Source organism: Perognathus longimembris, chromosome 16, assembly GCF_023159225.1.
Source record: "Perognathus longimembris pacificus isolate PPM17 chromosome 16, ASM2315922v1, whole genome shotgun sequence".
Classification (NCBI taxonomy): Eukaryota; Metazoa; Chordata; class Mammalia; order Rodentia; family Heteromyidae; genus Perognathus; species Perognathus longimembris.
Genome location: NC_063176.1, coordinates 12,968,015 through 12,982,817, shown reverse-complemented (window position 1 = coordinate 12,982,817; position 14,803 = coordinate 12,968,015). Strand labels below are relative to the sequence as shown.

General features: G+C 40.8%; 1 protein-coding gene across 1 annotated transcript in view; it reads left to right on the top strand.

Annotated features, from left to right (window-relative positions):
* The window catches only part of Rxfp1 (relaxin family peptide receptor 1), an 83,293-nt gene that overhangs the window by 52,819 nt on the left and 15,671 nt on the right, over positions 1-14,803 (top strand). Inside the window, exons 9-11 of the mRNA XM_048364912.1 lie at positions 330-404; positions 8,654-8,725; positions 13,012-13,083. Coding sequence (XP_048220869.1) covers positions 330-404; positions 8,654-8,725; positions 13,012-13,083 — 219 coding nt within the window. The remainder of the gene's footprint in view (positions 1-329; positions 405-8,653; positions 8,726-13,011; positions 13,084-14,803) is intronic.

Sequence of the window (14,803 nt, the reverse complement as noted above, 5' to 3'; positions counted from 1 at the left end):
TGAATTAACTCCATCATACCATTACTGCCCTGCATTAATCATGGTAAAGAAGGGATCATTCTGCATTTAGAGTTGATACCTATCACCACTCACTGTGGGTGGCCAGCCTGGCTTCAGCCATTGACAGTGCTGCTCCCTCTAAGTGTGACTGATGGCCCATAGTAATTTTATTACTGCCAAGAACTTAAATATAATGGGACAAATTAAAGGGAGACAACAACTAACCTAGTAAATGTTCATGTCTCATAGTAATAATAGTTATGCCACATATGACTTAGAATGGGAAAAGTAGAAGAAAAAGATTGCTTCTTGACGTCTTTTCTTTCTAGGGTACTGATGAATAATGTCCTCACCCAATTACCTGATAAGCCTCTTTGTCAGCACATGCCCAGGCTGCACTGGCTGTAAGTTATGTGTGTGTGTGTGTGTGTGTGTGTGTGTGTGTGTGTGTGTGTGTGTGTGTTCATTAAAGTCAGGTACTGGTGGCTCACGCCTATAAACCTAGCTACTAGGGAGGCTGAGATTTGAGGATCACTGCTTAAAACCAGCCCAGGCAGTAAGAAGTCCATGAAACCCTTATCTCTAATGAACCACCAAAAAGCAAGAAGTAGAGCTGTGGCTTAGGTGGTAGAGTGCTAGCACTGAGCAAAAAGGCCCAGGGACAGAGCCCAAGCTCAGAACTCAGCCTCCTATCACATTTCTTTACCTACTTTCACATATCTTATATTAAGCATCTTCATTATTTTACTTCCCTAAACTATCACCAAAATGAAATATCTCAAAGAAAAGTCTTTTAGAACCAGAAAGAAGAAAGGTAGAAGGGATGTTGTGGGTTCCACTAGCACGCCCCCTTTCCCTGACAAGCTAAGACACGTTAATTTCATCCTAAACTCTGAGTAATGAAAATAATCCTTAATCCTTATTTTCAAATGGATAATTATAATAAAATGCATTCCATGGCCCTGACAATCTATTCACCTATGACATAAGGAAGATGTAGGAAGGAGGGAGGGAAGGAAGGAAGGAGGGAGGGAAGAGAGGGAGGGAAGGAGGGAGGAAGGAAAGAAGGAAGGAAGGAAGGAAGGAAGGAAGGAAGGAAGGAAGGAAGGAAGGAAGGAAGGAAGGAAGGAAGGAGAAAGCCAAGCAAAATGCCTATTCCAAACTACATATCACAATCTTATGAAAACTCCCTCTGCCTCTTGTTTTATGAGGAATTTTGTTTTATGAGGAATTCTCAGAGGTTCACAGTAGATTAGACGTGACAAATTTAAAAGGACAGGAAAAAAATTAGAGTCAGAAATGTTGATTGCAGTTTAAAGCCCAACTGAGGAAGGTCATAAGAAGTAAAGATAATGATTCAAATTATGTTTATTTGGAATCCTAGGGAAAGCAAGACATTTCAAAAATGATTAGTAGACCCATGAAATACCGTGGTATGACTGCTCAGTACTCTCTGTGCTGATGACTACTAGAGTACAGTAACAGCCAATGTCATCCAGGCCTACCCCTATAGTAACGAAGCCCAAATGCTCAGTACTTGTAGAAGGGAATTGGCACTCTCATCTTTGGGTGTTGTGGGGCTGGGGAAGGGCTAAGGTAAATGCTGGCTTTGCAGGAAGTCCTGGGTTTGATCCCCAGCACCAAAAATAAATAAGTAAATAAAGTGCACCAAGACAAGAAGCAAATATGAGAGGTATTAAGCACATGCACTCATACATCTTTCCCTTGTTTGTTTTAGCTTGTTCTGGGGTTTTTGTGCTGGTACATAGACTTTCCTTCCTGGGCTGGTTTCAAAGTGTGATCAAACTCAGATCTCAGCCTCTTGAGTAGCTAGGGTTACAGGCATGAGCCACCAGCACCTGGCTTTGTTTTGAAAAAGAGAACAAACTGTATAATAACACCAGATAAAATTAAAATGATTAATAGTTATTTGTCAAACAATTATTTTTTTTCATTTTGGCTATCAAAAACAACTGATTCCATAGGAATTCCTGGTAGTGAATAGCATGCTAATTTTAATGCTAGTAGTAATGTTTTACTTGTAAGTGCTCATCTCTTTTAAATCCAGTTACAATATAATTACCTAGTATATAACTTCAACTTAGCAAAATGGGAGCTACAAAAGTCAGATATATTCATAGGCCAAAATTTTTCAGGGAAAAAAATGCATATAAAATTTGGAAACATAGTGGGCTGGGATGTAGCTCAGTGACAGGGTGCTTGCCTAGCAAGTGCAACATCCTGGGTTCGATCCCCAGTACCAAAAGAAAAAAAATTGGAAACATATGACAGTCCAAAACATTGCTTGCATTATTTCATAATAACAATGGAAAACAGATAAAGCCTTCAATATAGTTTTTTCAAAGCAATAATAAAACTGAAAATGTCACAGTAAAAGTTGGAAAATTCCAAAGAAAAATCGTTAATAAGAAGCAGATAAACGTAGAGCAATGGCCAGTTCCTTCTCAAAGGTCAAAGGAGTAAAAGTACATTTTTATATAAAGGTGAAACTAAGACAGGTTCATTTGTGGGCAGAATAAGCCAACATGAATAATTTCAAAATAGAGAAGTCAGTAGGGACACACTGTAAAATAGGATACCAAAAGATATAGAAATGAGTGGAAAATAAAATGTGACACACAAAAGCAGTGAAAACAAATGAGCCGACACTGCTTTGATCAACGTGACTCCAAACTCACCCAAGAGTGCATATAATGTATTTCAATTCCATTTTAACTGACGTGTGCTTAGGATACAGAAAGCTACCAGACAGTGTTGCTCCCTCTTTCTCAAATCTGTAATTTACAAAATCCTGATCTGGTGAAACCCATCTGAAAGCTAGCTACAGTCATGAGGCATCCAAGGGAATATAAATGGAAGGGCGACACACACGCAGGGGCAGATAGACATGTCAGACCACATATACTTTGCTTCCACAGACAGCATACTCCCGGGGGAAGTAGAGACGCCTCTGCTGTCCAGGACCCTGCATCAACCCCAAGCTGAAGCATCTTCCTCCAGGTCAGGGGTGCAGACTGTCACTCAGCTTCCTGTCACTGTAACAAAATACCTGAGGGAATCAACTTAGATGGAGGCATGGTTTATTTGGCCCCTAATTTTAGAGGTTTCGATCCATAATTAGTTGACTCTTGCTTTTGGACCTATTTCTTCAAGAGCAACTACCCTTGTGACTCATCTTCCTTCCACTGGGTTCCACACCTCAAAGGGTCTGCTACCTCCCAATAATGCCACAGGCTGGGACCAAACCTTTAACACATAGGCCTTGAGCAGACATTTATACAAGGCCCAACACTGTGTTAGTGCCTTCTGAGGACAGGGAGAAATCAATTCTGAGAAAAGGGCCACCTCTAGAAATGCGAGGAGGAAAAGGTCTCATGTCAAAGTAAAAAGCCATGAACATAACCAGACCTAGCAGTCATGCATGTGTTAGAAGCTCCTAGCAGGGGCATCAAACTGCTGGTTTATGATTTAAGTGACACAGTAGGAAGTTGAACAATGTCATGAAATTGTTATCAAAAAGAGGAAACTATCAAGGTGAATCTAAGGATTGAAACAGCTTTAGCAGTAACTAGAGCAGAGATGAAGAAATAATTGATGGCCTTGAAAAATAGGCCAATAGAAAGTTTTCAAATGGAAACAAAAACAAAAAGCCAAATAGAGAAACAAAAGCTGCAGGATAGCATAGTGATCTAAAGTGTGAGTGGAGGGACACACACAGCCCAAAAAAAGAGGCAGAACAAAATAGAAGAAATGTATAAAGAAACAATGGCCAATTTTTTCTAAAATTAGCATAATAGAACAATCGAAGAGCCTCAGAAAAACTCAAGTAGACTAAGAAAAAAAGACAAATCAGAAACTAGTAAAAAACAAAGATTAAGAAAAGAACCAGGGGGGCTGGGGATATAGCCTAGTGGCAAGAGTGCCTGCCTCAGATACACGAGGCCCTAGGTTCGATTCCCCAGCACCACATATACAGAAAACAGCCAGAAACGGCGCTGTGGCTCAAGTGGCAGAGTGCTAGCCTTGAGCGGGAAGAAGCCAGGGACAGTGCTCAGGCCCTGAGTCCAAGGCCCAGGACTGGCCAAAAAAAAAAAAAAGAAAAGAACCAGGGCTGGGGATATGGCCTAGTGGCAAGAGAGCTTGCCTCGTATACATGAGGCCCTGGGTTCGATTCCCCAGCACCACATATACAGAAAACGGTCGGAAGTGGTGCTGTGGCTCAAGTGGTAGAGTGCTACCCTTGAGCAAAAAGAAGCCAGGGACAGTGCTCAGGCCCTGAGTCCAAGGCCCAGGACTGGCCAAAAAAAAAAAAGAAAGAAAGAAAAGAACCATAAGGCAAATGGGAATAATAGAAATAGCACATTAAGGGGCTGGGAATATAGCTTAGCGGTAGTGTGCTTGCCTTGTATGCATGAAGCACTGGGTTCGAGTCTTCAGCACCACATAAACAGAAAAGGCCAGAAGTGGCACTGTGGCTCAAGTGGTAGAGTACTAGTTTTGAGCAAAAAGAAGCCAGCGACAGTGCTCAGGCCCTGGCTCCAAGCCCCAGGACTGGCAAAAAAAGAAGAAGAAGAAGAAATAGTACATTAAGTAAAAATAAAGATGGAAGTGTGACACTAATTTTTTTAATGTCATGCTTATTTTCTTTGACAGGATATCTCTCAGTTCCATTCATTTTCCTGCAAATAACTGAATTCTGCTCTAGTTTATGGCTGTAAATATGTAGGGTATACATAGATGTATGTGAATATAAAGGATACATGTATGTATGTAACTATATAAGGTATACACAAAAGGGCATTGTATTTATTCATGAAATCTGTTGAAAAACACCTAGACTAGTTTTCTATCTCAGATATCATCATAAAATTATATTATGGAAGAGCGGCATAGGAGCAGAAAGGAAGAAAACATATACTAATTCAGCATCTCTTTTAATAGGAAGTTAAGTAGTATCATGAAAGAGAAGATGAAGTGCATTAGGCAAGGTCAGCATAAAAGTAGACAACAGAACGTATAAAATGTTTTAAATATCAGAAGAAATATCTGTTAAAAATCATGGTGACAGGCTGGGAATATGGCCTAGTGGTAGAGTGCTTGCCTCGCATACATGAAGCCCTGGGTTCCATTCCTCAGCACCACATATATAGAAAAAGCCAGAAGTGGCGCTGTGGCTCAAGTGGCAGAGTACTAGCCTTGAGCAAAAAGAAGCCAGGGACAGTGCTCAGGCCCTGAGTTCAAGCCTCAGGACTGGCAAAAAAAAAAAAATCATGATGACAAGTTGAACAAGAAATGTACTCACTGCCTAACATATGAAACTGTAACCCCTCTGTAATTCACTTTGACAATAAAGGAAAAAATAACTAAATAAAAATCATAGTGAGCCAGGCACTTGTAGCCCCCACCTTTATTCTTAGCTACTCAAGAGGCTAAGATCTGAAAGATGGAGATATGAAGTCAGTTCAGGCAGAAAAGTCTTGAGAGACTCCATCCCCATTAACCAATAAAAACTAGACAGTTGCTTGGCTCAAGTGCTAGCACATAAGCCATGAGCAAGAAAGCTGAGCAAGTCACCGAACCCTAAATTCAAGACCCGGTATGAGAAAAAAGGGAAAAGAAAAGGACAAGATTGATGGAAGTGGTTTAAACATATGAAATCATAGAATGTTATTTTTAAATATCAAACTAGGGACAATTATACTAGTCAAACTGGTAAATCTATCTAAAGAAAAGAAGCTTAGGGTGATGGTACATGACTGTCATCTTTAGAGGATGAGGGGGATTTCAGGTCCTTACCGCATCGAAAATTCGAAGCCAGCTTGAGCTACAGAGAAAAAATTGTCTCACAAAGAGGACAGGCCCCGTGTGACTGACTAAGCACCCGTGGCTCACACCTGCAATCATAGCTACTTAGAAGGCTGAGATCGGAGGGTCACGGTTCAAAGCTAGCCCAGAAATGTCTGTGAGACTCTTACCTCCCATGAGCCACCTGAAAAACAGAAGTGGAGCTGTGGCTCAAAGTGGTAGAGTGCTAACCTTGAGCAAGCTCCACGACAGCGCCCAGACCCTGAGTTCAAGCTCGATGACCTACCAAAAAAAAGAGGAAGGGGGGAAGGGAGAGAAGGAAGGAAGGTATCTTCCCCTTATCCTAATTTAGATTTCAGAATAAAAAATGTTCACAGGTTTCTCCCCCAAACTAATTATATCACACACACACACACACACACACACACACACACACACACACACACACACACACACACACACCTATTTTTAAGCTAGGCTCAATAAAAGAGATGGAGACCTGGCCTAGAGCCAAGGGAGGACCAGGACCATGTCTTGCTCTGAGACTAAGGAGACAACCAGCATACACAGACAGCTGAGCACATAGATAAGCAGATGTCAGGACCTTCTTCTCCTCTGTTATCTCAATTTTCTCTGGGAATGGGAGCCAGAATATATTAAGAGGCATGAGAGCTAAGAAGATTGGCAGGTTTTCGACGGCTACCCTTCCTTGAGGGTGAGATAGGAAGTGGAAGGGGAACAGGCAAGATTCTTGGTGAGTTTGGTTTCCGTGATTTTTGTTCTTCCAAATAAAAGTCTGAAATTTGCATACAGTACTACCATATGGAAATGAAAAGTAAAATGGTTAGGCTCAGAGGCTCATTAAATAGGAAAAACAGTAGTCTAGACTCACAATAAGGAGAAGAAAACTTGTATTTCTAGAGGCTTGGAGCTGAAGAGAAAAAAAAAGTAGACCTTTTTTGTTGTTGTCTTTTGTCCATGTGGTGGTGATTTGCTTGGTTAGTAGGTACTTTACAAACAGGCACCTGTACTTTTAGGAGGCCAGTCAAAGAAAATTCACAACTCAGAGAAAATTGTTGATTTAATCAAAAGTCTCTAACTTGTGTCTTGATGTGTGCCCTTTATTGTTTTTTGCAAATAGTTTGGGGATATGTTTGGTATTGTTTTTGTCAACATAGCAAAATGAGATGTGCAGCAAAACTTTTTAGTATCTTTGTGCAGCTCAAGAGAGCATCGCCACCTGGTGGTAGATTTGTGGTACTGATTAGCTGTAAAATAAAGTAGAAGTTTATGGTTCACACTATTATCAGAGGTCAAAAGCCTGGCACAAACCTAAGACCAAAGAAGTGGTGCTTCAAGTTCTTAGCTACCACTTTAATAGAATAACAGAAATTTTTCTTTAATAGTGATATTGAATCTGCAAAAAAAATCTAGATATGGTTTATGAACTCTGTTATATATGTTATGCTAATAGAATGCCTATTCTCTGAACCCTACAGATTGCTAGAGAACTGGGTTTTCCATGTGAAATGGTCTATTTGTGTCTTTCAAATAGCAAGTCAGATTATTAATTCAGATACAACAGAGAACGCCTGATATATGCTACAGCCTCACTTCCAGTATGTTGCTCCTTACTGATGTGAACACGCTCTTCTCGTCAATTTACCCTATTTCTCTATCCTTCAATCCAGGATATCCAAATCTTCCAGATATGCCTTTCTTTGTCTAAGTCCATTTTGAATGCAGCCCTAAAACAAAGCTGTCCCACCAATAGCCTATCCAGTGGAATCCCATGTGGAATTTCAGGAAATTATCACTAAAAAGAAAGAGGTAGCTCCTTTCTTTTCCTTCCTTATCTAGAAAAACTGAAGATGAAGGCTCACCTGAGCTTTAGTAAAGAGCACAGAGTCAAAGAAAGCTTTGTAAGCAGTGGATAGGAAAGGCCTTTGGTTTCTAAGGCAGCAGCATTGATATGCATGCTACCCAAGTTTTCCTCACAGACTTCAGTGCTACACGACCCTTCCTCTTCTCATTGAGTCACGTGTTCCTGAATAGCTTTATGCTACACAAAAACCAGTCAATTAAGTACTGACATAGATTTAGATTGAAGGGTCAGCCTTTACTGGTGAAAGCTGCAGTGTGCCCCTAAACCTCAGCTAACTCCTTCTTCAGATCTAAAATTGTTGACCAAGGAGATACTTACAAGATGAAAGAAAGAAGGAAATCACAACTTTGAGGAGGGTGTGCCTGAATGGTGGAGCCCTTGCCCAGAATGAACGAGTCTCTAGGTTTGTTTCCTTCATGATGACCATGAATAAAACTGTGTGTGTGTGTGTGTGTGTGTGTGTGTGTGCGCGCGCGCGTGCGTGCCAGCCAGTCCTGAGGCTTGAACTCAGGGCCTGGGTGCTATCTCTGGGTGTTCTTCCTCAAGACTAGAGTTCTACCAGTTGAGCCACAGTTCCTTTTCCAGTTTTTTGGTGGTTAATTGGACATAAGACTCAGAGACTTTCTTACCTCCATCTCAGCCTCCTTGGTAGCTCTGATTGCAGGCATAAGCCACAGGAACCCAGCTTAGTTTTTGATAAATATTGATACTCAGGCCAGAGACTCTGTAACACAGCAGCATACAGCCAAAGAACCCAAGGAGGAGCGTGTGTGTAGGGGGTGGGCTGTGCATGCATACATGAGTACAAATATGAGTCTTAAATAAAAAAGTGATCACATTGTGAAGCGAAGGTATTTTATTAGATGGCAAATCATGCTTAGCCTATTTATTTCTGTCTATGATTACAATTTAGCTTGATCATGTTTTATTTTTATGTTCTAGGGATTTTGAAGGCAACCATATCCATAATTTAAGAAATTTGACTTTTATTTCCTGCAGTAATCTGACTGTTTTGTAAGTAATATTTTATGCAGTTGAAGTAATATTATATCTACTTCCAGGCCAAATGCATGTTTTATGTGGCTAGAAGGAAGCCTAAGTATGCATAGGAGCAGAGATATATGATTCATTTTCTCACCCACGATAAGCATTGTGGACAACACTCCTATAGCAAAACACAGGTCAACAAGAGAAAGGCAAATATGATCTGTTTAATCTAAGTGGCACAGAAGCCTTCAGAAATGAAGACCAGGGGCTGAGGGTGTGGCTCAAGTGGTAGAGCACCTATGTGGAAATAAAGAACAGAAGACCAGGGGAAATTGTACATTTTTATACCTAGCTTCCATGAAAACTGGACAGCCATGTGGAATCCAATGGGACAGGATCTTGTCCTATGACCTATGGCAGTAGAGAGGAAAAACTTGTGCAGATACTTCTTGGCCTCTCTCTGTGACATTCCCTCCTCTTGGATTCGGGGCAGGCTCCTTCCCGGAGTGTGTTAGGATCCATGGGATACAAGGAAGGTTGCTTGATTCACAGATTTCGTGGCGGGACTTGGGGAGCAGGGTTCTCATGTCTATAGGTTGCCTTGAGGGAGAAGGAGGAGCAGAAGAGCAGAAAGATCCTTCTTGTGTCCTTCAATTCAAAGTACCCAGCACATCAAGGTGCTATATTTGGGGTTCTAATTTTCTGAGTCCTAATACACACACACACACAACACACACACACACACACACACACACACACACACAGGGATTGTGGCAAATGTTTATTCTGGACTTCAAGTTTGTTGAAGTCAAAAGATAGGAAGTTCCAACTAAGGGTAACCCTGATTTAAGCATGCACACATGAGTCACCACAATGACACGGTTACCTGCTTTGTCCAAACATGCAGGCCCACCTATTTTTTTTTCATTTAAGATTTTGTATTTAATTTCATTAACTTATCATCTAGCAATACTGAGGTTTGAACTCAGTGCCCTGCATTTGCTCAACTTGCACTGTTCACCTTGAGCCACGCATGCCTCAGTCTGCTTTTTGCGACTTCCATTTTGGAAATGAAATTTAGTAGACTTTTCTTTCTCCTAGGATTACAGGTATGCGCCACTAGCACTTGGCTTAAGATATTTTATTATAATGGCAAGAAATTTCCAAAGAACACTAAGATGCATATCTATTTTGGGGTACCAGATTGAGAAACACTAATTTGATGTCTTGGTTATCTTTTGCAAATAGTTACTACAAAGACTGCTTTTCTTTATAATTGTGAATAAAAATTGAAGTACAGTAAAAAAAAAAAAAATTGCCAGTCCTGGGGCTTGAACTCAGGCCTGAGCACTGGCCCTGGCTTCTTTTTGTTCAAGGCTAGCAGTGTACCACAGTGCCACTTCTGGCTTTATATATATGGGGGGGGGGGGTGCTGAGGAATTGAACCCAGGGCTTCATGTATACAAGGCAAGCACTCTACCACTAGGCCATAGTCCCAGCCCCAGTAAATATTTTTTTAAAAACCTTCAGAATGTTCACACTGCTGCGGATATCGATCGTTATGGACACCAACAAAGGCAAAGCTTAGAATACTATGAAATAAATTTCTCTTTACACTTCCTGAATGATTTTAAATTTGAGTTACTTTTTCTGTGACAGTAAAGCATACTGAGGCCCCCTTCAATATAAGCCACTCAAATCGTTGGTTTCACCCTAGTTAGCATGAAATAAAAATGAAGCTGATGAGGAATATGGCTTAGTGGCAAGAGTGCTTGTCTCATATACATGAAGCCCTAGGTTTGAATCCTCAGCATCATGTATATATAGAAAAGCCCAGAAGTGGCGCTGTGGCTCAAGTGGCAGAGTGCTAGCCTTGAGGGAAAAAAAAAATGAAGCTGAATTAAATCAATCACCTGGGGCTGCAATGCAGAAAACAAATGTCAGGTGTCTTTGTTGTGGCTGTGGATGTGTGTGGACTTTATTGTTAATATAAAATGTATTTTTGACTGGGGATTATTATGAGGAAAATTTGATAACCAGTATTCTATTGTACACAGGACCCTGTGTATAGGCAGTCCTCGTGGTATAGCAGTATTAGTTGACACCCTTTGAAGTCCTCAGCCCACAGATGTATTGTGTAGTCACACAGAGCAGGAGTAATTGCCCAAGTGCACAGATAACGTGGATATCTGAGAAACTTACTTTCTTTGCCTTTTTTTTTTTTTTTTTTTTTTTTTTTTTTGCCAGTCCTGGGGCTTGGAGTCAGGGCCTGAGCACTGCCCCTGAGCTTCTATTTGCTCAAGGCTAGCACTCTACCACTTGAGCCGCAGTGCCACTTCCGGCTTTTCCTCTTTATGCAGTGCTGAGGAATCAAACCCAGGGCTTCATGCATGCTAGGCATATACTCTACCACTAAGCCACATTCCCAGCCCCTTTTTTGCTTTCTTTTTCCCCCTCTCTGATGATACAGTTCCCAGGAACTGAGTGCTGTCCCTTAGTTTTTTCACTCAAGGTAGGCGCTCTACCACTTGAGTCACAGGCCCCTTTTGGCTCTTTTTGTGGATAGAGAGGAGATAATAATCTCATGGACTTTCCTGCCTAGTTTGGCTTCAAACTGCTATCCTGGGATTTCAGTTTCCTGAGTAGCTGTGTTACAGGCGTGAGCCACAGGGACCCAGCTGCTTGCCTTTATTTTTAACAAAGCTTCTGTATGAAGAAGCTTGTGGGTTTCTCCTGCTAGGTGTTGCATTTTTTCCGTGGAAGGTACTGAGAGAATGGCAATGGTTTGGATTGCTGGGAGAAATTAAACATTTAAGGATGGGACCAGGCCAAGTTGAAAACAATGTTCAAAGAAAAACTGGCAACTCTTTGAAAGTTTCCTGAGTTTATTCTTTATGTTAACTGATAACACGAGCTCCTTGCTGAAGTGAACTACCAGTTGGCTCTCATTGTGCCTTAGGGCTAGAGTGTGTATTTAGCACGGATGAGGCCCTGGGTTCAATCTTCATCACCACAGGTGAAAAATGAAAGCTATCAAGACCTACAGTCTGACTCAATATCCCCAAAATAAAGACTCTTCTGAATTTTTCCAGCTTAGCTCTTTCTGCCTTAGCCAGCTCCACCCTAAATGTCATCAACTATCACATGCTAAGAGTGCGGTGACACGGCCGCACTGTGGTAGACAGGCAGGCTTTGCAGAATGAACACGTAGTCTAACACTGTTCCTTATACTCTTGGTGGCAAGCTATTTAATCTGTATTCTTCTTCCCTATTTCTTTGCGAAGCTCTTTCCTGTTTCAAATGTTAAAATATTGAATTATAACCAGGCAGCAATGGCTCACTCCTGTAATCCTAGCTACTCGGGAAACATGACTGAGGACCACCATTCAAAGCCCATTTGGGCAAGTAAGTCTGGATACTCTTCTTTCCAATGAACAACCAGCCAAAAGCTAAATTTCAGACAAGGCTCCAGTGGTAGAACACGCGCAGCTATCAGCATAAAAGTGAAGTGATAACACTAGGTTTAAGTCCCAGTGTACACACACACACACACACACACACACACACACACACACACACACACACATTTTATTTTTACTCTAACTAAAATTCACAAAGTTTGAGAATAAAATTAAATTGGAAGGATTAAGGTTGCAAGCCAGCCCACGCAGAAAAGTACAAGACATTTTCTACCAAAAGCCAGAAGTGGATCTGTGGCTCACGTAAAGGAAGTGCCCCTAAGCCCAAAATTCAATGCTCAGCACTTGTATACAATAAATGAATAAACAATTCTCAGAAGTCCACACTGTTTCACTGTTTCAGATGAACAACCAAAAGTACTGAGTTGAGATGTACTGAATAGTATCCTGAGTGGTGAAAGAACGGACGCATATGATAAAAAAAAGATTAGACGGACGCATATCTTATCACCAACCGAAAACTTCCTTTATTCACCACTAGATGGTGGAATTGAGTTTTTTGTAGCTCTTAAGAGATTTTTCTGTAGTAGCTGGAAGAAATATGGTTCATAAAGATTTTTACTAAAAGAAAATTTAACCTGAAGTCAGGTATGATGGAACAGGACTATGAATTCCACACGGCAGGGACTGAGGCAGAAAGATCGTAGGTTTGAGGATACCTGGGCTACATAACAAGATTCTTTTCCAAAAAGAAATAATTGAGTTGGCTAATCCATCATACTATCTCAAAATATATTGATGTGAAAATGCATTGTATATTCATTAGTTTTGTCTTTGCAGGCTGTTAATCTCTTAGTAATTCAAGTACTAGCTGCCTTTTCTTTTTACTTGCAGAGTAATGAGGAAAAATAAAATTAATCACCTAAATGAAAATACTTTTGCACAACTCCAGAAACTAGATGAACTGTAAGTTTGACTAAATATATTGTTAAGAGTTTTTTCTATTGTTTTATTTAATATTTGTTATAGGTGTTTGTATATTTAAGAAATATTAATATCCTCTTCCCAAGCATTATTTATATTTACCTTGAGTCACAAAGGAATTCAGGTAGCTTACAAAAATAAACACAAGATAAATGAAATAAACACTTGAAACAAGTTGGATAAATAGACCATAGCTCCAGAGAAAATAAAGCCAGGGAAAAAGTACTAAATAATATCCTATATCACTCTGTTCCACTGCTCCAAAGGGACAGAAAGGTTGTCCTCGTGTTTCACAGAGGGCCACACAATTCAAATACAGCATTCTGTTATTTCTGAAACTGAGATCCACATGATGAGACAGGTCACATCCCTAATGTATAATAATGGGGGAGATCAATAAATTAACAATAGCTATTCCATTATGTCCCTATCAATAAGACAATCCCAAATGCATTAAAGCAACTCTAGGATGAGTGAATGTCTTATGGACTGAGCACATAGTAGCTGGTGGTCAGAATTAAGTAGATGACAGACATGAAGCAAGGAATGAAGTATATACACCTCAGGTAATTGTTTCTTAGTATCAATTTTCTGGAAAGGATTTGGAGAGTAGGGACTGATCTACATGTTTTGAAGCTTATCTACGCTCAACAGTATTTATTTAAAACTTTTCTGTAACAACTAAAAAATAAGTCAGGCCCTGCTTGCTGTCTCACGCCTATAATCCTAGCTACTCAGGAAGCTGAGATCCAGGATCACGTTTTAAAGCCAGTCCAGGCAGAAAGCCCATGAGACTCTTATCTCCAATTAACCACCAGAAAAACCAGAATTGAGGCAGTGGCTCAAAGTGGTAGAGCACTAGCCTTGAGCAAAAAGAGCTCAGCGACAGAGCCCAAACCCTGAGTTCAAGCCTCACAACTGACCAAAAAACACCCTAAAGAATGCAGGCTGAGCACCCGTGGTTCATATCTGTAATCCTAACTACTCAACAGGATGCAACCTGGAGGATTTGTGGCTGGAAGCCCACTTGGGCAGAAAAGCCCTCAAGATGCTATGCCCAATTAATCAGCAAAAAGCTGTGTGAGAGATATGACTCAACAGGGGAAGCACCAAGCTAGCAAGGAGAGCAAGAGGGAGAAGTCCCAAGTTCAAGCCCCAGTACCAGAAGAAAATAAGTAATTCAGCTAGAATCGTAGAAATATGACACATGGCCCCCTTACCTATATACAGAGACAAATAGCACAGTGTGCCATGAGCAGAAACAGCAGTGAACAAACCACTGAAAATCCAATTTTTTACTGTAACAATTGGCTTGACCTACTTTTCAGTTTGAACTGCCAACCACTGGACTCAGTCAAGCAGTAAAGTGCCTTTCTATCAGCACAAGGCCCTGAATTGAAATCCCAGTGAAAATTAAAAATCACAAAGTGTTACCAATCATTCATAAGATGTGAGAGAAATTAGCACCAGGGCCCAGCTATAGGAACTGCTGATATGTGGCCATCAAATCATATCATCATCCATGCATAGACATTCCTCTCACTACTAGAGAGGTGAGTCTAGGTGGCTCACCTCACCATTAAAATACCACCTGGGCTCATCTAACCATTGCAATACAAGCTAGGCAAGGGATCCAGCTTGAGTTCACCACCTAAGCATCAGAGAGTGATTCCTCGTGATCATTATCTTCATGGTGGCCACC